Genomic DNA, 23,895 nt, shown 5'->3' on the forward strand with positions numbered 1-23,895 from the left:
TTTCTTCTGGTATTACTTTAGATACAAACAAAATTGTTAATGGCCAATAAGAGCCTCAACTACCGTGAGATAATTTATAGAAAGTTTAAATTTAATAGTTTTAGTAAATCTAGCCTGGTTCGCTATTTTTTTAATTCTTGTTCTTGATACATTAATGTTTATGTCATTTTTCAATTATGTCAACGTTTCAGTCCTAGAGTCATCTTTAAGCTTTAGATTTAAATTTGTATAGCGTTATCATTATTGCTTGCTTAGTAGTGTTTGTATATTGGCAACACCAAGCCATGTTGTTAGTATTATAAGACAAAAAATATAAATAAACAAAAGTATTATGAGTACAAATTTAAAACCGCCGCTGGAATTGTTAATGAGGAGATACTATCCTCAACCTTGGCCTATCTTTCGGTAACTGGGTCCGATTTCGTATTGTATTATTTGAAGGCGATGCAACAACCGCCCCAAGATGTGATATCTTCAATAAAAGAATGAAACTACTGCTCAGATAGACTATGTGCGATTACAAAATAACTCAAAATCTTGCAATGTATACCTTAAAGGCGAATTACAAAAAATGTTAAATAATGCCTAACAGTAGAGTGAAATAATGCCTAACATTATTGTTAGGCATTATTTCATTCTACTGTCAGGCATTTTTATTCTCTAAAGAAAACGCGTTATTTACAATGGATAATTATTATTCAAATGGATGGATACATTTTACCCATTAAGTAGTACTAGATATGATTATCATTGTCTACATCATTTTCGTTTCAACATTGTAAGTATTTCAAGCTTTCTACAAAAAATAAATTGGTCTTGGTCAATATGCTTGGAAAAATCCTCAATATTGAACAAATATTCAAAAACATCATGATGAGAACATAATAGCTAAAATATTTCACTAAGAGATAAAAGAGCCTAACCAGCACTAAAAAATAATTCACATTATACTTTAATTACAAGTTTTTGCGTAGGAAAATTATTTTTCCACTTTTCGTTGTCTTATGAATTTCCTAATATTTGATGAGTTTAATATTTATGATTGTCCTAGGCAAGAGTTTAAAATCCGACAAGGAAAATGATCCCAGTCACGGCAGTAACCAGGCAGGGTAAGACCGGATGTCTTCTGGAACGATTTCTAAAGTAGGTTACTCGTCAGTCGGTAGGCTGTGGGCTCCAAACCACGGTTCTTGGCATTAACAAGAACCGTGGTTCGGAGCCCACGTTAAACAGTAGGTCCAGTCCAGATAAACTCTCGTTAGTAAAAAGGAGACTTTACTTTAAATTTACTTTTAAATTTTAATTTTACCCATGATTGTTTTAAATTGCTATATAAATACAATTAAGTAACAATGTCTTGCATGAATATTTCCGTCTTAAAAGTGATCAAGAAAAGTGAAGATTCTCCCTAAAGATTAGGTAGAATAATGATCGCCTCACTTAAAAGCCAGATAAGTCATTAAGCGATAAAACTCAAGTGTCATTATTCAGCTGCTTGTTACTATTTTTCTCTCGCCTAAATACCTGTTGTAATACACAACCTGACAGTTTCTAGCGTACTGTAAATATTATCTCTAGATAAATTACAATTAACGTTAAACAAATTAAATCTACACCGTAGTTCGTTCCCCGACATGTTGCGGTTAACGTTGACTTGTTTGCTCGGTTTGATTTACTTGAAAAATGTTTGTTTAGCTGCGAATATACTCGCTGTAATATCGGTGCCTTCTTACAGTCATCAAATCCCCTTCAGGCCACTATGGAGGGCTCTATCAGCGAGAGGACATAACATCACCTTAATTACGAGTGACCCTTTGAAGGATCCCGCACTTAAGAACTTTCAAGAAATTGATATAAGTTATGGGTACAAAGTATTAGAAGATTATAAGTGCGTAGGTAAGATTCCAACGCAAATAAAATGTTACAACATACATATCTTCCATTAGTAACCTCGGTGAGCGTTCCATATTGTTTATAATATGCTGTAAAGTTATTGAGAATCAATTGAATAGATTGAAATGAGAATAAAAGTCAGTTGGGTTAAATAGGTAAAGTTCAGTACCTAACAAGTACCTAAAATATAAGAATTCCTCAATATCTCATACCAGGCGTGTCGATAATTCATTTCCGTTTTTGTTCTCTAAAGGACACGCGTTATTTACAATGGATAATTATTATTCAAATGGATTGATACATTTTACCCATTTCTCAGGCTATTTAGGGATACCAATCCAAAAGAACAGTTTCTCCTTTAGCTAAACCATTCATCGAATCACTTTTAAACTTGTCCTCTGATGGAGTCAGGTCTGGAGAGTACTGCAGGTGCGATAGATATTCCCATCCAAGTTACTGCAGCACTTTTTGACTGGTTTTGTTGTATGAGAAGACGTCACTAACAGATCATTTGCTGTCGATACCCATTGGCATTAACTGTTTATGCAGGTGTGATCAATCCATAATATACGGCACCAACTTAGTCCCACCTGATATAGAACAAGGTCTTGACGATAAAAGTGATTGGGACTTGCAGTCGACGGGCTAGCTTAGCCAGGTTTTTTCTCTTGGGATCACTGAGAAATGACTTCCTTTCATACCTTTGATTGACTATCGTTCGATTAATGTGGCTCCCATCTTCCTATCTTTTGAACCTTTCCCATGGCTTATAATTCTCCACAAATTGCAACTAGACTAACATCAAAATTCTTTTTGAGTTTTTGTGTTGTGTCTTCATTCAAGTACTTATACAATTCCGTATCTTCAATCGTTCAAATTCCAAGCGTTTTCGCTCTACTAAGATTTTCTTGGTGTTCAGCGTTGAAATCACCACATTTGAACAGTAGAATAGAAGAAACCATAGAATAAAGAAACTTAGAAGCGCATCTCCTATGTTAAAGTTAGTTCTAAGTTACGCTCGGAATCCCCATGTGAGGGCGCTTACGCATGCGCTGTATGACAGTTAGTTACGGCGGGAAATTTAAAAATATATAGTAAAAAATGTTAGCGGGAAATTAAGAAAAATTATTTTAATTTTACTTGGAAAATAGAGAAATAAACATATTTAAATATACTTTATTGATATATTACAATTACATTAATTTTCCCTGACCATAAAGACATTAATATAATCACAGAGATATCTCCACTACCCAAAACACGTAATCTACTGATATTATTTTCTGTGTAAGATAATATAACTATTAATGGTTCTGTTGTATTATTTTTTAGAATCAAGTAAATTAACAACCTACCTAAATTGAGGTACATTTTATCAAAAATGACAATTGCGGCTCGGTCTATACAGTCATAACGTTTCTCAAGTTTCTGAACTGACGACCAAAATTAGAGGTTACCACTCCAGCAACAAAAAGGAATCTTATTCAGTAACTGCATTAATGTTCTTCTAGAAGGCAAGCAGAATATCTTCCATAATTGTTTATATCCTCTGCCACTGCATTTCAATAAGGATAAAGCCATTAGTTCTTCATCCAACCTGAAACGAAGCTGATGGGACAGGCTGAGTTATCTGTAAATGAACATATAAATTTCAAGTTAGAACCTCCGTTCTCTAATAATAAACATAAGTTTCTTATTATGTACTTACTTCTAGGTCTTGTTGGGGTAGAAGAATCTCCTATATATCTATAAATCTCAAAAAAACTTACGTGGTTGTAATATTGCCATTGGGGGCATATTTACCTTGTCTTGTAGTAAGCGTAAGGAATCTCAATAAATATTGCATAATTATTTCAATGCAATAAATCATTACTAAATAAACTACTTACTATTTAAATTACTAGTAGGAATTACATCTTGTTTCAGTCATTGCTTTCCACATTTTGGTCTATAGTTTTCATCTTTAAAATGATTACAAACTTTTCTGGACTTAGATAGGAGATCGTAAGAGATCTCCTTAAGGTTTTCTTATTATTACACTAATAAATTAAAATACACAGAATAATCTAATGTAATTGTCAAATATATATAAAAACACATACCGAAAAACTTGTGACCGTTAACTGCTTAGGTTAGAATTATTAATACCGAAGGCGAACGAGAGAGAAACACACATTTAAATTTAGCCACGTAACGGGGATTCCGAAAAGCTTAAACGTGGTACCCGATTTTTCCATATAACTTTCACTTCTAAAATTCTTTATTCTATGGTATCTACAAGCAAACGATAACTTTGAATGACTTTTTCCTTTTATGAAACCAAAAAGAAATCTATAGCGCTGTTATTTTGATATAACTTAACCTGTATAGTTTTGAGATTAATGTCGGTAAAATAAAATCACATATGTCATAACCATAGAGTAATAGAGAGACAACTCAATAGGGGGTCTGAAGAAAAGTTTTGCTTTGCCCAACTAATTTGATTGGTCAATTTAAATCTCCATTATAGAAACCTGTAAGGAAAGCATTTAGCTGAGAAGACATTTGATTGGCTCGTTGATAAAATTTGGCACCTGACTAATAATTATGAGATAAATTTATAAAATAAAATTCAAGGAATGAAATAAATATAATCCGTAAAACTGTAAATTATCTATAAAATATAAAATATTTACTCAAGGTAGAGAGAAAATAAATTGAATTTAATTTACAACCTTGTTTTCTCTCCCGCATCTCAACAAATAATTTAATCTCTAAACGTTTTAAAAATCCAAATGCTCTGTTCCTTAGGTTCGGCACACTGAAAATGGCGCACGAAAAAACAATAAAGGCGCTTTAGAGACAAAGGGAACCAATCGAATCGTAGCATAGCGATTAAAACAAGTAATAAGTTAAAAGTAACGACGTCAACATGTTGGACGTCGCGAAGCTTTTCCCCAAATTTTCATATAAAGTTAAATCTCCATTTCTCTATGGCCATAACATTGCATACTTAGGGCTAGTGAAATCTGTCGCAAAAATCGGAAATTAATTAACACGCCTGGTTTTATATGTTTGGGGATATTGCAGCATCATTGGGATTGAAGTTAATTTCATCGTCATTTAAGTTAGCGAGACTATCAAAATGTTTAAGGCCGATTTTATTTTTAAAATAAAGTAATAAAAATCTATAACTTAACTTAAGATATTCGTTTAAAATATCTTCATAATTTATTTAATGATATAACAACATTCTTATAAGGTACTTAACGTTATAGAGACTGCCGCTAATGACTCGATTAGTTTAATTGAAACCGCAAGGGCAGTTAGGTTAGCAGCTACTGAAGTTATGGAAAAATTCCTCCAAAGTCCTGAAGGTCAAAATTTGCTTAATAACAAGGATAACCGCTTTGATCTATTGATAGTGGAAGCCTTGTTGGTAGATATGATGTCGTTTAGTTGGAAATATCAAATTCCGTTTATCGGTGAGTTGCGTTATGTTATATTAATTGCAGTGCCATATAGATATAGAGCGTATCCCAAAATTTACATTAGACATGTATTACATGAATCATGAAGCGCATAGCGTCATGATCCATGACCGTTTTGCACAAATGTTGATTAATTTCATTGATGCAGCTTTTTTATTATTACTATTCTTTCCATTCATTTACTAGTTCCATAATCTGCCTAAAGGACAATAAGTATTTGTTACGTTTACATTATATATACATGGCCTGTAGAAAATCACTTCATTAAGTGATATCCTGTACAAAATACTATTTTAATTAATTAGTCTTATTTTAAAGTTTATTCTAAAGTCTACATATGTCCAATAATCAAATCGGATGGTGTTAGACATATTTGCACTGACACTCTTTCGAAATACTTCACACAAACACGTTGAATTACACTCGTTATTGGTTCTAGAGGAATATCGCGTTATATCACTTCATTTAAAACGGAAAATCGACCATGGTACGCAATACTTTATTTTAGAACCGTTGTATGATGAATAGAACCGTTGTATTATACAATAATATCTTGTTATTTAATGATAATTTAGATTTGCGCCCATTTGGTAGAGTTTAAGTCCAAGTTGTTTCCGTTTGGCGAATATGTGCTTCTTCCAATTTAGGTGTCGATCTAAGTGCATGCCAAGATATTTAACATGCTCTGCTTTCGGGAGTTCACAATTATTGATAACAGGTCAATTAAAAAGTCCCCGGCCTACCATAGTAAAATACATTTTTTGACCAAATTAGCTTTTTTTTATTCAACATAATTCCCTTCAAGGGTGATGCACTGATTATAGCTTTGCTTCAAAATAGGCCTCAGTTTGGGCGATCACCTCTTCATTCGACGAAAATGTCTTTCCAGCGAGCGTTCTTTTGAGATCTGAGAACAGGAAATAGTCACTGATGGTCAGATCTGGGGAATACGGTGGATGGGGAAGAAATTCGAAGCCCAATTGATGGATTTTTGCCATCGTTTTCACTGACTTGTGACACGGTGCATTGTCTTGGTGAAACAGCACATTTTTTTTGTGCGGCCGTTTTTCGGCGATTTCGTCCTTCAAATGGTACAATAACGCTATGTAATAGTCGCTGTTGATGGTCCTTCCTTTTTCAAGGTATGAATCAATAAAATTATTCTATCCTCATCCCAAAATACAGCCGCCATAACCTTGCGAGCCGACTGTTGCGTTTTCCCGTGCTTTAGAGCGGGTTCATCGTGTGCAGTGCACTCGGATGACTGTCGATTGGACTGTGGAGTGAAATTATAGAGCCATGTTTCATCCATTATCACATATCGACGCAAAAACTCGGGTTTATTACGCTTAATCATCTTCAAAAACTGTTCCAAATCATCAACTCGTCGTTGTTTTTGGTCAAAAGTGATATCGCGCGGCACCCACTTTGCACAGAACTTTCTCATACCCAAATATTCGTGACTGATATAATGTACACGTTCAGTTGATATCTTTAGAGTGTCTGCTATTTCATTCAATTTTAATTTACGGTCCTTCATAATCATTTTGTCGATTTTTTAAATGTTTTCGTCGGTAACAACCTCTTTTGGGCGTTCACTGCATTCACCGTCTTCTGTGCTCATTTCACTACGTCTAAACTTAGCATACCTTGATGGTTGATTTTCCTGGGGCAGAGTCCGAAATCTCGGCATCAAGTCAAGTTTTTGCTTCAACTGTATTTTTTCCCTTCAAAAAGCAATATTTTATCAACACGCGAAATTCCTTTTATCCATTTTTTTTTCACAATAACAAAAGTTCCTTCACTCAAAATGCTATAATTCACAAACTAATGATCCGATAGCTGTCAAATTTCTAAAAAATGTCAGATCATAAAATAAAACCGGTATCTTTACAACTTGCTTTGCAACAAGTTCGAACTCCCTTAATGAAAAACCCTGTATAGAAAAAATCGAAAATACATTCTCACTGATCCAACAAATAATACATTTTTAGGTGTAGCGTCTCTAGATTGCTCTATACAATTCCACGATGTAGTTGGTAACCCCACCCATCCCTTAATAAACCCGGATCCCAACTTTTACATTGAGGATATCAACAATATGTCGTTTTACGAACGACTGATGTGTTTCCTATCGGCGATCGTCTACAAATACTATATTTACGTAGTTTCTTACAAACGCGATCACGATATGTTGTCTAAATATTTCGGAAACGATTTGCCATCTATGGTGGAGATACAAAACAACATGAGCATGCTGTTCGTGGCTACCAATCCAATATTCCACAACGTAAGAGCCTTGATGCCCAACACTATTACAATAGGAAATGGTATGCATATATCGCCACCAAAGGCATTACCGAAGGTAAGGAAATCTTATTATGAAGATGATAATGATAAAAAAAAATATTTATTTTAGGAAATAGAAGAATTTTTGAATGATACAAAAGGTGTTGTGTACTTCAGCTTGGGAAGTAACATTAAGGGAAAGCTTTTAAATGATTCTGTCAAATCCGAACTGGTGAATGGTTTTAAAAGGATTCCATATCGGGTATTGTGGAAATTGGATCACACAGTACCCAATATACCCGACAATGTTAAAATTGTGAAGTGGTTACCTCAACAAGATATACTAAGTAAGTAACAAATATACTACTAGACAGAGGTATTGTATATTTGTTCGACAGTTGTCTGGATAAGTTTTAGATAAGGGTTGGCTAAAAAAAGGAAAGAAAAGTGAAAAACTAACAATCTAAAAAGCTACAGGCCGATGATGAGCTTTCATTTTTATTATAGTGTTACTTTATACAATAGAAGAATATACAGAGAAAGCTTACCAAATTTCGAATAAATTGATTTAGTAGAACTGGAGATATGTCCAAGGCTTCCAAAAAAGTAGCTTCTATTTTTTCATCATTAAAACGGCTATATCTCCGAAAATAATTTAAATTGTGAAAAGTCCTTTTAAGAAATGAAATAAAAACAAAAATGTTACCGACAAATTTAATTTTAAAAATGTATAATATTTTTTATCGAACGACATATATCTAACATAAATATAATCTATTCAAAGTTTATTTGTATATAAGTCATCAAGATGTTTAATGTATTGCCTGCCGCAATTTGAAAATTCGTTTTTGAATCAGACAATATTTTCCTTCTCATTTTATTCTTGTTTATTCAGAGTTGATACGGGAACATTGCGACGTTTGACGTCATAAATTTAAATGACGTATGTACAAAATAACTTTGGACAGACCATATATATAACTCTGAGTTTTAGTTCAGTTTGGCTTTGACATACAATAACATTCTCATCTAAATAAAATAATTAAACAACCATATTGTTTTATAATTTATTTTAACATTATATTGAATCTAATGGATATATTATCAAAGGACTATAATAGTTTGTAGGTTAGGGTTGAGTTTAATTATATTTACATTATACTCATTTCCATACCGCCTATGAGTTAGAGTTCTAGGCGTGTATGTAGTTATATCTCCTGGAGGCCTAATCCATCCTATTGTATATCCAACTGATATATTTTACTTTCATTAAAGAGCATATTTACCTTTTACCCTTAGTTCTTGTGACATTTAGTGTTTCCTTGTAAAGACATTATGATATCACTGTATTCCTCCTTCGTTTGTTCTGTTAATACCTGTATACATCTTTCTTGATAAAACTAGATTTAATCACTGCATTCTCTTTAATACATTTGCCAGATCTACAAAACAGTTACTATTCTTTCCCTCCTAATAGATTTTAACCAAATGCTCGTGTATATTCTTAATAATTATACACATATCTTTGCACACAAATATTTTACACACTACAATAACCTTTCCTACATTTATCATATATTAATTATATACTCACCTTTACTTCTTTCCACTCTCATTACTCTGTCTTAGAAATTGACAGCATTGAGTCATATTATTCAGAAAGTTTCATTCAAGTGAATAACTAAACTGTTAATATCTAATCTAACATTTGTTCACAATCATTTGTCAATGTTTTCTTCAATATGTCTGATCAAGTTCATCCAAACCGAAGCTGTTATTAACCCTTCCTGTTTCCAGCATGAAGTACAATTTCCATCCATTTTTGTTATCATAACACTATTTTTATTATCATCTTGTCATGAGTGACCATTGAGTATATAGGTCCCATTCTGAAATATCCATCTCTCTAATCCATGTCTTTCTATCCATCTAAATACATAAATTGAAATAATCCTTCATTTTATTGTCTTAATAAGTCTTCCTTCATTTCATTGTATGCTTTTAAAAATTGTATTCTTTTAAAAGCAATATCCGGCAGTTCCATTAGACCTCTTCGATTCTTTTCAGACGAACAGTTTCCTTTACAATAATTATATTAAACTATGTTTGTATTGAAAATCTACTCACTCTTTTTAATATCTGATAGAGCTAACGTCAACTGATCTTGATTATACTGTTCATGTTTTGAGATATTTCAGTGACCGTATCCATACTAATATTCAGTGCAGTTGCAACACGTTAAAAATATTTTCAATAAAAGTCACAGCAAATTAATATTTAACAGTAGAAATGCTCTCTAACGAATTTTACTGGCAAGGGGAGTGGTCTCCATTATCTTTTTCTTGTTCAAAGTGACTAATTAGAGACACGATCTGTTTTGCCCGGCTTCGAAATTTTCAGTCAGAGTAAAGCGTTAAAACAACGTTTGCAGGTTGATAACCTCTTATCGGTATTATTTTAAAGAATTTTTCATACATTTGACTGCTTCGGTCACACGTTCGTACTTATCAGAGAGCATTGTGTCTCAATTGTCACTCAAATTGCAGCAGGCAATACCTTAAACATCTTGATGACGTATGTACAAAAAAAATGGCTAGACTATATATATTTAATTCATTATATTTTGATAGGGCATCCAAATGTGAAGGTCTTTATAACACAAGGAGGACTCCAGTCAATGCAAGAATCAATTTATTTCAATAAACCCATGATTGGAATACCATTCTTTGGTGACCAACACATGAACGTCAAAAGAATGATTACTTTAGGATATGGTGTGAAAATCAGCAAGCACAACATCACTAAGGAGTCTGTCAGTGAGGCTATATTGGAAGTGATGTCCAATCCAATGTGAGTAATCAATCAATCAACCTCACCAATTCATAAAAGACGCAATTTTCGTAGATACCGGCAGAAAGCTGAAGAGTTTGGCGATATATTTCGAGATACAGATATACCCAACGTGGACAAAGCTGTATGGTGGACAGAGTACGTCATAAGACACAAAGGAGCAAAACATTTCAGAAATCCAGCTCTAGACATGCCTTTATGGGAGTACTGGATGTTAGATGTATTGGCTGTACTGCTTTGCGTTCTTTCTATCGTCACCTACTTGCTGTGGAAATTATTTAAATTGTTATTTACGCGTCTTCTGGGTGGAAGTAAAAAATCCACAAACCCGAAAAAGAAATATCAATAAAAAACCAACATATTCATTTAAAATAACATTATTATCATAAAATATAAATCTAAATTCTAGAATTTAAGTTTGAGCTCTTTAAAAATAATAGTAATAATACAGTGGTATTAATTTAAGATAACAAAAATTCCATATCCAGAGTGCGGCTAATGTAATTTCTTTAAAAATATTGTAAATCAAATGATATCTACAAGAATATTATAAATAATCTAGCAAAGATTGATGTCCCAAAGGTATTAAAACCTCAACATTTACGGAATATTAAACCACTAAAAAATAATTTTTCAAAAACATACTCAAACTTTTATTCTAACTTATATATAACCCGTTCAATTTACGTCATCAAAATTGACTTTTGGTTAACAATGTTTGCCAGTTTATGACCTCGAATTATTATCACTAATATTTTGAAGAATTTTGCGGACATTTAGAGACAAATCGAGTTTTATAGTTTAGTTAGTAAACATTTTCGTTTATTTTAATTCTGACAACAAGATACTAAACTAAATAAAATAATGAAACAAAAATAACGTTATGAAACATAATAGTACATCTAATGCATATTTATTGAAGAACTTAAACTACAGCCACAACAATTTGTAGTAGGTTAGAGTTGTTTTATTATATTTCCATTGCCATATGACAATGGTGTCGACCAGTACCAACACAAATCGACTTTTATAAAACGATTTGGTTAAGTGTTAAAATATCTTAAGAGTTTAAAAGGGATTTTACGTTTTTATAAAACGTTTGACCGTACTGATAACTGGCATGTATTTATTTGGAAGGCATATTATTTTGTAATATTATGTAATTAAAAGATTTTGTAACTCAATATTGTTTTATTAATTTTATATAATTTAATTCCCTTATTTTCTAATGAGAATTCTAGAATAAAAACCATATCAAAATTTAAAAAATCTACAAAATATATTCAAGTATTACGAGTTGTCAGTATTAAGTATTTAAATAAGTCTGTTTAAATTCGATAAAACAAGACGTCAATATCCACCAATTAAGTAATACAAAATTATCTGATTCATATGTCATTAGATTCGACATCTCTCGACTACATAACCTTCATACTTGAATGAACATCACTTGTTTCATTCCTTCTATTTGGCCATGTGATAAACATAATTTAGGAATATTTTTTAACTTATGGACGGTCTGGCAGAGAAGACAAAAATAATAGAGTAACATGAGAGTGTTTTTATAAACTGAATTTGGCAATACGTTCGACCGTACTGATGACTGGTATTGGATGCTTTATTGAAATGACTATATATATTTATTTGAGAGGCATATTATTTTGTAATATTAAGTAATTAAAAGATTTTGTAACTCAATATTGTTTTATTAATTTTATACAATTTAATTCCCTTATTTTCTAATGAGAATTCTATAATAAAAAATGCGATTTTGAATAATTTATATACTACACACAAGACAAATTACTCTTATTTTAATTAATAGATAAACTATAAACTAAATGCAGCTAACTCAAGATTGTTTCATTTTACATTCTAGTTTGATTTTATTAAATGTTACCTTGAATATTATGAATATTATAAAACGTTTAAAAATCTTACAGATAGTTATCAATAATCCCAATAAAATAAGTCCCACCACTAAGAAAAATCCAATTACATCAATTAAATAGTATTGGTAAAATGGTGTTTGACTTGCAGCAGTGTTAATCATGTATTCGACATTTCCCCCGTGCCTTATAACATATTCCGTCCACCAAATAGCCTTCTGAATACCATCCATTGGTTGGTCCATTGAGAACTGGCTTAACTTTCGCATTTTTTCGATATATAGTTTGTTTTGCATCATGTCAACGATTATTTCTTTTAGATGAGTCGAGTTTAACTCAGGTTTTAACAGTATCCGTTTTAAGACACCTTTCTGTTGAAGCCTTTTAGCGTTATTTTCCTGATCGGCATAAATCGGTATAGCTATTATTGGAACGGAGAAGTATATTGCCTCTTCCAGGCTTTGTATACCTGCCTGATTAATGAATAGCTTCACTTTTGGATGACCTGAATATATTTTCAAAGTAAATATTATTGCTTAACGTTATATTACCAGGCATACGTAAGATATCTTGTTGAAAAAGCCAGTCGTAGGTCTTTACATTTTTTGGTATATCATAATTAAACTTATTCTTAAATTTCCACAATGTATTGTAGGGTAATTCACCTAATACTTTTAGGAAACCTTTAATAGTATCCTCGCCAAGATCTTCGCATTGGACATTACTTCCTAAACTGAACAAAATTGCTCCATGTTCAGATGAGTCTAAAAATTGTTTAACATCCTAAAACAAAATTGATTTAAAATTGCTTTTATATATATTTAGTATGGAACCTTCAATAAGTTTTGGCTGTTTTCCGATAGAGGGCGCTACAAATACTCAAAAGGTAATTAACTGGAAATTCGGTATACGACATATACAGTCTATTCAAATTTTTTTTGTACATACGTCATCAAAATGTTTAATAAATTGCCTGTCGTAATTTGGAAATTCGTTTTAGAATCAGACAGACACTATTTTCCTCCTCATTTTATTCTAGTTAAAAAGAGATACGATGCTGTCTGATTAGTTCGAATCCGTAAACTAATGAGCCTATCAAAGTCGTCCGGTGGTCAGACGTATACAAAATTCTTGAAAGCAATAGTGATAAGAGGTTACAACTCTACCCTATAAGCTATTGTGGCTGTATAATTAACTGTAATTTTTAGATATACTATAATGTAAAAATAAATTATATTTGATAACATTTTTGTTCAATTAATTTATTTAGATTAGAATTTTGTTGTACGTCAAGGCCAAGCTGATCTAAAACTCAGAGTTGATGCGTCAACATTGCGACGTTTTGACGTCACAAATTTAGATGACATATGCACAAAATAACTTTGAATATACTGTAAATGTGGTCCAATAAAACAGCCAATGTCATTAAACCTATAATACAACGTTGCTGCGCCAAGTTTTAGTTTTCCTCCGACAACAAAATACTAAAGTAAAAAAAATTATGAGACAAAAATAATGTTATGAAATATAACATTATAGTACATCTAATGCATAATAATATTATTAAACGACTTGAACTACGAGTTAATTGAACAGCCACAATAGTTTGTAGGTTAGACTTGTTTTAATATATGTACATTTACATATGACAACTCTGTCGACCAATACAAATCGACCGAATTGGTTACATGTCCGGTCTCTTAACTAGAATAATGCTGATTTGTAAAATGAGAAATAGATTAAAAGGGATTTTTAAGTTTTTATAAACTGAATTTGGCAATACGTTCGACGTTGTTGCTACTCACCAAGACAATGCACCGTGTCACAAGTCAGTGAAAGCGATGGCAAAAATCTATGAACTGGGCTTCGAATTGCTTCCTCATCCTCCGTATTCTCCAGATCTGCTCCCCAGCGACTATTTCCTATTCTCAGATCTCAAAGCAAGCAAAAGAATGCTCGCTGTGAAGAATTTTTCGTGGAATAAAGAAGTGGTCGCCGAAACTGAGGCCTAGTTTGAAGCAAAGGACAAATGGTACTATAAAAATGGCATCGAAAAGTTGGAGGATGGCTATAATCAATGTATCACCCTTGAAAGGAATTATGTTAAATGAAAAAAACTAATTTTGCCAAAAAAGTGTTTTACTATGGTAGACCGGGGACTTTTCAATTCACCTGTTACAGTTAAAAATGTCTGTATCGTGCTCAATCATAAACATTACCTCGAACTATTCTAGAAAGCACCAAATTAGATACCTCATATGTCTTCAAATTATGAATCGTTTTCGTGACTTCAAAAATATGAAAAAAGTACGATAATTAATATCGGAAAATACTTTTAATGTTCTTACGACCTTTTTTTAATAAAGAATATATTTCCATAAAACAGCAAAAACTTATTCAAAGTAGAAGTAATTTTCTTCAGAACAACTTACAGAAGGCAATTCTCTCGGTTCTTGGATTGTAGTTCCACCACCAATAACAATTGTTCTCGGCGTATATGGCCTTGGTAGTAATAACACTGGATTTACACATAAAAATAGTAAACTGGATTTATTCGTGAAGGTATCAATAGAATTAGAGATATTTCTGAAATATGTGTTTATAATCTGCTGACGTCTGTCCATATACTGCGATTTTACGTAATCAAAACTCCAACTAAGTACCGTGGATATCAGCCGTTCCGTAAAAGAAAGATGTCCAACAAACGGAACAAAAATCTCTGGATAAACCTAAAGAAAAATCTGCCTTAAACTTGAATAAACATAAACATTATGATTGCGAGCCTACAACTGGATGAGTTGGGTTCTGGAACATCCTGTGAATCTGAACAGTGCCATCTAGCGACATCAACATAATAGTAGGAGCATTGAAAATTTCTCCAAATATCAACCACTCCGGAAAAACCGCCTCTACCATTACCAAATCAAAATGCAGACTTTTATTGTTGATTAAATTCTGAACCTCAGGCAACTGTAAGTACAGCTCAGTCGCTTCGTACATCATTTGCAACATGTGATTTAAAAACTTATAGGGATTGGTCTGTTGCATTATTACTTCTGGCCAATTGTGTTTTTCTTTGATGAATTTATATCCAATACTCAAATCAATTTCTGTTAAATTCGTTAAAGATGTGTTTTTCTGAGGATCTGTTGTCAACACAGTTACTTGGTGACCTATAAAAATTAAACCGTATGAATATTTAAAAAATCTACAAAATATATTCAAGTATTACGAGTTGTTAGTATTAAGTATTTAAATAAATCTGTTTAAATTCGATAAAACAAGAGGTCAATATCCACCAATTAAGTAATACAAAACTGTCTAATTTCAAACGCATTAGATTCGACATCTCTCAACAACATAACCTTCATACTTGAATGAGCATCACTTGTTTCTTTTCTTTGGCCATGTGATAAACATAATTTGGGAATAATGTTTACATTACTACTTTGGTACATTGATTTTGAAAGCATATGGTAATGCTGACTTAAATGAAACAAGTTATCGGGAATGGTTTCAATAACTTGTAGACGATCTGGCATAGAAAGCAAAAATAATAGAGTAACATGGGAGCGTTAAGTCACATTTTGTAAAATCCGTGAAAATCTGTAATAAATACCATACCCTACCCGCCACAGACAATTTTCCTTCCGACTACGACTTGTCCACTAATCCTTTCATTTTTACCAAAAAGTAAACAAAAATTTAATGTATTTCTGGACGTATATCGTAATTAACGATATGTAATACTTCTAATAAAATACATATTATACAAAATTGTCTGAATAAATTTTCAAAATTGTAAAAAACTATCAAAACTTATTTATTCACATCATGCAAGTATAGGAACCAAAACTGGCACATGGCGGAACCAGTAATAAAAATTAAAAAACATCAAGACCATTATTCGTTTCAAAAATATGTTATTCTTGATTTAATAATACATATTGCTCTTACCTTTAGATGATAATTCTCGCCAAAATTTCATATAAGCAATTTGATGACTAAAAGCTGCAGTAGGAATAATTCCCAAAATTTTGGCCGAATCTGTTTGATTACAGAGAAAACCAATAATCATGGAGACTTGAATACAAATAGTAATCAGCAACATTATTTTAATGCGGTTGCCAGCTGAACTGTTCATTTCATCAATTCAAACATTGATTTTAATTTATATGAAACTATGTTATCAAAGCGATTACCTGAATAAGGGATTAAAATAATATACGGGGTTACAGAACGAACTATTTTAATTTAGGCAAGGTTAACGTGATTCTTTAATAATGATAATTTAATAAATAGCATTGATTTATAATTATTGACTTTTTTAGTGATATTTTTCATACCACATAGAGCGATTTAATACCCTTTTAGTATCTTAATTAAAATATCAATCTTATAAAATCAAATTAGATCTTATCGATAAGATATTTTATGATTATTAACAATCAAAAACCAATTTGATTTATACTTAGATTAAAATCTAAACTGATTATAATCAAAAAGTCAATAATATGGTATACATTATTTACTTAGAGTATATTTAAGGTCAACAAGTTGTCAATAAGTACATATGAGTATAATAGAATACATATAATAATATTTTAATGTATAAATTAATTGGAATCTATAACCATCGAAATATAGTACCATTCTAACGCCTGTTCAAATAGCATGTTCTTTTTATACCGGGAATATACTATTTGCGAGAAATTATGCTTACTTAATAAATATAATAAAGAATGCATAAATTGGTGGAAAAGAACTGTTTTAATGTTGAAGTTTAGGATGATCTGATACACTACACAGACAATGATATTCATTAGAAAATATATTTAATTTCATAAAAATCGACGATGAAATTGCTTAAAGGTCGTATGTTCCCGCAAGGACATCTCATTCAACATTGTAGTAACATCAGTGGAAAAAATAGAATCCTAACTTTGTAAAAAAAAACGCAGAGTAAGCCATGCATCTACACCGTCAGCTACTCGACAAACTAGAACTAAAACAAAGCATTTCTATCATAGAAAATTACTACCGAATGTTGAAAAAATATCTCATAGAGAAGCAGATACAGGCTTTCAATTTACTAAACTCATGAAGACCTATTTTCAAATAGATATAAACATAATTTCATAACACTGTGTAAAAATTACATACATTTCACATTACAAAAATCTAATTATAAAGTGTACAAAGTTTAGCGTTCATAATACACGGAGGATTAAATCCCTTTATATGAGATCAACAACTTGATTGATTACGGAAATATTGTGAATTGACGTCGGTTTGGAAAATATGTATCTTATTATGCCCCATCCTTTGTTCTCGTAAAAACTATAAAATCATTTCAGAATCAGTTAATAAATTTGGCATTATTAAAACTTTAAATCCAAGGAATAAAACTAAAGCAACTATAACAAATGGGATAAAGAATCATCAAAAAGGAAAAAATAGCTTCAACTTGATTTTAGATTAAAAAAAAAACACTAAACGATAAAATCACATAGGGGACATCAAATAAAATACCAATAGTGTTAGTAAAAGTATATTACTGTAAAAAAATTACTTATTTGATATAAACTGTATCTTCCTACTCAGTCTATTAGTTATATAAGCTGGATAATACAAATTTAATACGACTTTCGCTTCTCTAATCATATGTTCTACATTTTGCAAAAAAGCCCTGAAAATAACGTTAACAATCACATTCATAAATATTTTTCCATTAATTTTCACTTACTTAAGATTAGTGCAATTTTTTGGGTGTCCACTTTGTAAGCAATGCAATATAGCTAAAGCTGCTTCGTATAATTTGGTGCCGATACCTCGGGAGTTCTCTCCCCTCCTGGCTTTTTCATTTTCCAACCACAGATGAAAATACTTAAACATATTCTCTGCATCTCCAATCTCCACATAGTAACTGTACAACCGATAATAAACCTCCTCAAAGTCTTTATGATGTTTATATAATATTTTCTCCCTTATTTTCAAGCTCTTTATTAAGATATCTATTTGGTTTGCATCCTCACCTAAAATCAAAAATTATCAAATTAAAATATATACAAAATTATTTAACTTATTGAACATACTTTCTAAATATTTCTGAGCTTCCTCATTGATCTTCCTAAAAGGTCTTAAAGAATATTCTTCACCGCATGTGAGACAGAACATAAACGAAACATTTGGTATTTCTGGGACAAGTCCCTTGCATTTTGGGCATAAGTAGCTATCAAGCATTTCCTAATAATAAATAACAAAATATATTTTCTAAAATAATTCAAAACTTTCATTTTCAGTTCACTAATTTTAACTTATTCAACTTTTATCCTTTATATTTAAGCAAAAATAGTTGGTTTCTTCTCATCTATGGTTTTCAATAAAAGCGGGTCGATATTGAAATGTGACGAAATAAGTTCTGTACCCCCTCTATTTTCTTTTTTGTCTAATATGTAAAAGTGTTTGATACATTTTTTCGTGTCGTTTTCATAAACATTAAGTTAAACGGACATAACGAAAACACGCCAGAAGCTACCACGTCGTCCCGTTCAAATTAAAAAACACAATATTAAAAATAAAATAAACAAAACGCAACACTCACAACTTCCTTTGATTGATCGCTACATATGACACATTTACACTCGAAATGGTACAAACTTCTGCAGGCTATTTGTCTCTGTTCTCTATTCATACCTCTATAATCTATGCCGTAGCAGTTGAAAATCTCTTCATTTTCCTGTATATCTTCCAAAGCCTTTACAACTATTGTATCACAGATGAAACTGAAAAGTAAGTTAAAAAAATTATTTTAATTTTTTCTCTGCTACATCCACTTACAAGTTTGTAACATTTGGCCGACACGAATGATTCATTATACTAACTGACGGAAACATACCGCAAGCTATTGTAATTAAAATGTCAGGAAACAATAAATCAGTAGATGAATATGTCCAATGTTCAATGATACTTGAATTGCAGGATAATTGAGCAATATGTTTTGTGATAAGGCCACCAATATATTGAATCAAATTGTTAAAATCATCTTTTGGACAATTCTGTTGTTTCAAAAACCATGTAAAAAAATCTGTGTACTTTTTTAGATATGTTACCACAATTGCAGCCATCTGTAATCAATAAGATGTATCACATATTATTAAATAAATGAAAAATTAGTATGAACTTACTACAATATAAGGGGCAGCATTTTTACTTTTATAAATATTTGAAACCAATCTATTAAAGTATGGATAATTATCGTCCTTAGATCCAAAATATTTCAGATCTTCTTCATAACCACCTTTTACATTCTTGAATCCTGATTTTACACCCTTCAGTACAGCTTTAAATGCTGGGAAACCAATACCCAAGTCATACCAAATATTTGCTTGCATTCCCTCACATTCCCATTTGTGACATTCAGTCCATGAAGATATTCGACAATTTTCATTACAGTAAACACATAATGTACATGTTCGGCAACTTTGTAATATAAATTAAAAATAAAACTATTGTGCAGTGTACAAAGATAGAATACAACTTACGGTATACTACTTATAATATCCTTCAAACAATTGTAACACTTAAATGAATAGAACTCTTTATTTTCTTTAAACACTGGTGCAAAGATAAATGCTTTTTCAATAAATAAGACGTCTCCTTTTCTGATATTTTTATTGGCTACTACATGCCTTCCTTTTGTTTTATCATAACTAAAATTTGTAAAATGTTAATTATTGAAATTGGTGGTAGCATATATACATTTACTGCATCTTAATTTTAGATGAAGCATAAACAAATTGTTCATTTTCACCCTCGTCAAATTCAGGAAGATCACTAGAACTCTCTCTGTATAAATCAGCTATTTTCATTTTAACCTTTGACTTTTTCATTTGCTCTAACTTTAAAATATGCTTATCTACAATAAATCACAGAGAAAAAAATAATTTCCAGTTAATGCATGCAATGCAACCTTTTTCTGTCATATTCTCTGTTGTTAAAAATTTTAGAGCGTCATTAACACACTTATCTAAATTCTCTTTTTGCCCAATTTCATAAAAGCATTCTGCTTTTCTTAGATAAATTTTTGGTTTTAAATCTTTAGGGTAATTTGTTTTAAAGCATAGCTCTATATCTTTTAAACAATTCTAAAAATGGACCAATATAATTTATAATATTAAACACTTTTACTTTATAATACTTCAAATTCTTTCATTTCAAAAGAAACTGCAGATCTATTTGCCAAAGCCAGACCATATTCTCTACCATTGGGAGTTGCACAACACAAACTCTTTGTGTAAAACTCCAAACTTTTTAACAAATCTTTCCTTGCATAACACTTATTTCCTTCTTGTCTATAGTAGGTAGATAATGTATCATCCTTTTTAACTTTGTTTTTAAACTGGGTTTCTAACCAAGAGTCCACTGGAGATCTAAAAATACACATAACAAATGTACATGGGTGTCAAATGTCCACATAATAAACAAGCCTCCTTACAAGTCAAGACTATAAAACTTCTTGAATACTTCAAAAATATTCCCATCAATTTTGGTCAATTTCTCTGTATAATATGTAAGAAGACAATCCATTTTGTTTTTCTTTTATTTAGAATATTTTAAGAATTCCTTAAAAACAGTAAAACTTTCCAATACCATACACTTAAACTATAGGGTTATTTTTTCTTATAAAGATAAGTAAATTGTATCATACCACGAGAGTATACTAATAAAAATAGTTAGTATTTCCAAAACCTGAATTACTTTCTCAAAACGGCCTTATTATAAAGTAGGTTATACGACGTCAGTGTGACAGATATTTTTCCGTGAGTCCAATTGAACTACTACTTTTTGTTGATATTAAATTTATAATTAAATATTTTAATACTTTTATTAATATTCCAAAAATCTATTAATATGTTTTAAAAATTCATTAATAAATTTTAAAGATTAGTATAATTTAATTTTTCATTATAGGTTAAACAAAGATATGTCAAAATTTTCAAACAAATTGAGGGAAAATAATAATTTATTGATAATTCATTACTATTAGTTTTAAAAAATGAGTAAGGATAATAAACCAACGTATATTTCTTTTATAAAACTTAATGGCGTTCCGATACTTCCGCCTGTGGTATGTTTTAATTTACAATAAATTAAATAATTTAAAATAGAGTTATTAATATATTCCAGATTACTCCACAATTAAGAAAAGAATTATTACAATATAAACATCAAGCTATTAAATTAGAACAACGTTTAGAAAATTGCAAAAAACTAAAGAAAGATTTAAATGAATTGTTGGCAAGTTTGAATGAAAGAATGAGCCCTTGCTCCCAAATTACATTTGGAGACAATAGTCACATAGAAGCTTTAAATATACCTGATAAATCTAAATTACAAAAAGAAAGTAAATTAGCAAAACTGACATTGGATGTTATAGATGTATCACAATATGATAACAATGGAATAAAGAAAATTAATATGGATAATTTGAGCTGTGATAGAGTAAAAAGCAATGAAAGATGTAATGAAGAGATTTGTGCTAATAATGCTGTTCAAAATGAATTAATAAGTAACAGTAACAGCGTAACTCCTCCCAAGCCTCGTTTAATTAGAAGTAATTCGTACACTTTAGAAAATCCAAGTCCAATACTTTTAGCACATATTCAAAAGACAAGAGATAATGAGATTAAAGAAAATAGTTTATTGTCTAACAATTGGGCATCAATGGAATATAATTCCTACTCGCCATTTGAGAGTAGCGACTTTGGAAGTATGAATACTGTATGTTTTATTAACAATACTAAAGATAATCAAAATTCCACAAAAAATGAAATTATTGACACATGTAAATCTAGCCAAAGCATTGATGAAGTAAAATCACCAACAATAGAAGTTTATCAAACTGATATATCAGTGCAACAAATAACTCTTAACACACACATAGCAAATCAAAGTAAATCTATGAAAGAAGAAAAGAAAGAAATATTTTTCAAAAAAGATCCATTTGACAATTTTGAACCTGATAGCGAGTTAGTTCAGATATTAAAGGATATACCAGAGAGTGCAGCAAACCAGATCATTGAATTGTTGAAGAAGCAGCATGAAGAACAAAAAGACAGATTGGAAAGATATGATCAACTTAATGTTACTCCACGTAAATCATCTTCTGTTTCTGAAGTTTTTGTAAGTCCTAATGAATCAACAAAAAGTAACAGGTAATTCTGTTTTTTTAACAATTTGCTATATTTAGCAGCACATGTTATTTTAAAAGTAATAAAGAACATTTTGTGTTTTAAAAATAGTTTCAATTGGTGTGTTTCAGAAGTTACAAAAGGTCTCAGAGTCAAAATTCTGCCATAAGTAATATAAAAGAACCCTACAGTACATGTGGCAATGATAAGCTTACTCGTAGTAGTACTTTTTCTATGTCTCCCACTCAATCTTTATATTATAGTATTGGTAGTGAGTCTGAACCTCTAACAGCAGTCTCTACACCTTCCTTGAAGGTAATAGATTTGGAGGCTGATGCACAAGAAGTGGTAGAAATTGGTGTAATGAAAGATAAAAATGGATATTGGGAAGGTGTGATTACCCATGACAGTTCACACAATTGTAACAAGGAATTGTTTCCAGGGATTGATCCTGTCACTATGAATTATTTAAAAAAGGTAAGTTTTTTAATGACCCAATAAAGATTTATAAATTTCTATTTTTTTTATTGTTTTTATTACTTTTCATACTGACAGGAATGGGCAGCAAGTGTTATAGGAGCACACGTCCGCGGTTATCTAACAAGGAGACTTTTGAAAACTGACAAAGTCCAAGATTTAATAGCAACAGTAAAAGAAGTACTGTTGTGTGCTTTAGAACTACACAATTCCGACAATATCGACGAAAAAGATGTAGAGCTTCATCGGAGATTAATAAATCAAGTAGTTTGATAAGTCGATTATCAGATATATCATTTTAATATGGCAATTTTTAGTTATCTGCTGCTCTATATTCGTTTCACGATATATTCTTCCAGTTGTCTATTCCAGAGAAAATGTTGATTATAGCTGCTGATCGACAACGTCAACAAGAAAAACTTAAAAAAGCTCTTTCAGCAAAAAACTCAGCGCGCTCTCTTCACTCCAGTAGATCGTCCAAGTCCTTAACTCTAAGTCAGAATAGCTCGAAAACGCCAAGCCCCACCAAAGTATAATAATCAAAAAATAGACAACTCAGTAGTGCTGAGGAGTAAGTAGTATTTTATTTTATTATTATAGTTGGCCTTACTACGACAGTGTCTTCGGTACCGTGGCCTTTTTTTATATATGTAACTAAATAAAAGTTTATACCAGAAAATACATTTTATTCTCTTTACCACAAGTTAGTGCTTCCTAAATTTTCAATCCTATGCATTTTTATAGTATTAGAAAGTCTAAAAATTTACTGTATTTTTAAACAGTTATACCTTTTTAAACCAGCTTTAAGTCAAGTTTAAATACTTCAAGTAACTT

The 23,895-nt window shown here is 31.2% G+C and overlaps 4 protein-coding genes across 6 annotated transcripts; 2 read left to right on the plus strand and 2 right to left on the minus strand.

Moving 5' to 3' along the window:
* Positions 1-1,605: 1,605 nt before the first annotated feature.
* On the plus strand, positions 1,606-11,686 carry LOC143198593 (UDP-glycosyltransferase UGT5). The gene is made up of 6 exons (XM_076407909.1): positions 1,606-1,896; positions 5,151-5,357; positions 7,358-7,728; positions 7,783-7,999; positions 10,283-10,502; positions 10,557-11,686. Exons 1-6 carry the CDS (start codon positions 1,635-1,637, stop codon positions 10,849-10,851), a joined length of 1,572 nt encoding a protein of 523 aa, XP_076264024.1. The 5' UTR covers positions 1,606-1,634; the 3' UTR covers positions 10,852-11,686.
* A 559-nt stretch (positions 11,687-12,245) lies between these two features.
* Positions 12,246-16,522, minus strand: LOC143198594 (UDP-glucosyltransferase 2-like). The gene is made up of 5 exons (XM_076407910.1): positions 16,349-16,522; positions 15,179-15,564; positions 14,824-15,120; positions 12,952-13,174; positions 12,246-12,896 (listed from the first exon to the last, which is right to left on the minus strand). The coding sequence occupies exons 1-5, from the start codon at positions 16,500-16,502 to the stop codon at positions 12,355-12,357; spliced, it is 1,602 nt and encodes a 533-aa protein (XP_076264025.1). The 5' UTR covers positions 16,503-16,522; the 3' UTR covers positions 12,246-12,354.
* Positions 16,523-17,928: 1,406 nt separating this feature from the next.
* On the minus strand, positions 17,929-21,234 carry LOC143198595 (protein-lysine N-methyltransferase SMYD4). Of its 3 annotated transcripts, none has more exons than XM_076407912.1 (12): positions 21,102-21,234; positions 20,889-21,049; positions 20,592-20,823; positions 20,364-20,538; positions 20,159-20,309; positions 19,936-20,103; positions 19,579-19,873; positions 19,232-19,518; positions 18,996-19,176; positions 18,487-18,637; positions 18,138-18,426; positions 17,929-18,080 (listed from the first exon to the last, which is right to left on the minus strand). In XM_076407912.1, exons 2-12 carry the CDS (start codon positions 20,978-20,980, stop codon positions 17,960-17,962), a joined length of 2,142 nt encoding a protein of 713 aa, XP_076264027.1. In that variant the 5' UTR covers positions 20,981-21,049; positions 21,102-21,234; the 3' UTR covers positions 17,929-17,959. The 3 variants fall into 3 exon arrangements, with proteins under 3 accessions (XP_076264027.1, XP_076264028.1, XP_076264026.1); XM_076407913.1 differs by having other exon boundaries at positions 20,889-21,016; positions 21,102-21,191; XM_076407911.1 differs by having other exon boundaries at positions 20,889-21,196.
* Cp110 (Centriolar coiled coil protein 110kDa) lies at positions 21,111-23,740 on the plus strand. The gene is made up of 6 exons (XM_076407914.1): positions 21,111-21,213; positions 21,365-21,521; positions 21,581-22,608; positions 22,716-23,061; positions 23,140-23,325; positions 23,379-23,740. Exons 2-6 carry the CDS (start codon positions 21,450-21,452, stop codon positions 23,595-23,597), a joined length of 1,851 nt encoding a protein of 616 aa, XP_076264029.1. The 5' UTR covers positions 21,111-21,213; positions 21,365-21,449; the 3' UTR covers positions 23,598-23,740.
* Positions 23,741-23,895: the final 155 nt, after the last annotated feature.

This window comes from Rhynchophorus ferrugineus, unplaced genomic scaffold (assembly GCF_030347505.1).
Source record: "Rhynchophorus ferrugineus isolate W39M unplaced genomic scaffold, kcgeb_rfMv2 rfM6, whole genome shotgun sequence".
Classification (NCBI taxonomy): Eukaryota; Metazoa; Arthropoda; class Insecta; order Coleoptera; family Curculionidae; genus Rhynchophorus; species Rhynchophorus ferrugineus.

What these genes read in the sequence shown, in the direction of transcription:
- LOC143198593 (XM_076407909.1), top strand. Translation starts at nt 1,635, where the DNA reads ATGTTGCGGTTAACGTTGACTTGTTTGCTCGGTTTGATTTACTTGAAA. An exon ending in AGAAGATTATAAGTGCGTAG is followed by an intron (nt 1,897 to 5,150) that starts GTAAGATTCCAA and finishes TTAACGTTATAG; the next exon opens with AGACTGCCGCTAATGACTCG. An exon ending in CACCAAAGGCATTACCGAAG is followed by an intron (nt 7,729 to 7,782) that starts GTAAGGAAATCT and finishes TATTTATTTTAG; the next exon opens with GAAATAGAAGAATTTTTGAA.
- Cp110 (XM_076407914.1), top strand. Translation starts at nt 21,450, where the DNA reads ATGAGTAAGGATAATAAACCAACGTATATTTCTTTTATAAAACTTAAT. An exon ending in TTCCGATACTTCCGCCTGTG is followed by an intron (nt 21,522 to 21,580) that starts GTATGTTTTAAT and finishes AATATATTCCAG; the next exon opens with ATTACTCCACAATTAAGAAA. An exon ending in ATCGGAGATTAATAAATCAA is followed by an intron (nt 23,326 to 23,378) that starts GTAGTTTGATAA and finishes GGCAATTTTTAG; the next exon opens with TTATCTGCTGCTCTATATTC.
- LOC143198594 (XM_076407910.1), bottom strand. Translation starts at nt 16,502, where the DNA reads ATGTTGCTGATTACTATTTGTATTCAAGTCTCCATGATTATTGGTTTT. An exon ending in GCGAGAATTATCATCTAAAG is followed by an intron (nt 15,565 to 16,348) that starts GTAAGAGCAATA and finishes TAATTTTTATAG; the next exon opens with GTCACCAAGTAACTGTGTTG. An exon ending in AACCGAGAGAATTGCCTTCT is followed by an intron (nt 13,175 to 14,823) that starts GTAAGTTGTTCT and finishes ATTTTGTTTTAG; the next exon opens with GATGTTAAACAATTTTTAGA.
- LOC143198595 (XM_076407912.1), bottom strand. Translation starts at nt 20,980, where the DNA reads ATGGATTGTCTTCTTACATATTATACAGAGAAATTGACCAAAATTGAT. An exon ending in AAGTTTTATAGTCTTGACTT is followed by an intron (nt 20,824 to 20,888) that starts GTAAGGAGGCTT and finishes GTGTATTTTTAG; the next exon opens with ATCTCCAGTGGACTCTTGGT. An exon ending in AGAGAATATGACAGAAAAAG is followed by an intron (nt 20,310 to 20,363) that starts GTTGCATTGCAT and finishes GATTTATTGTAG; the next exon opens with ATAAGCATATTTTAAAGTTA.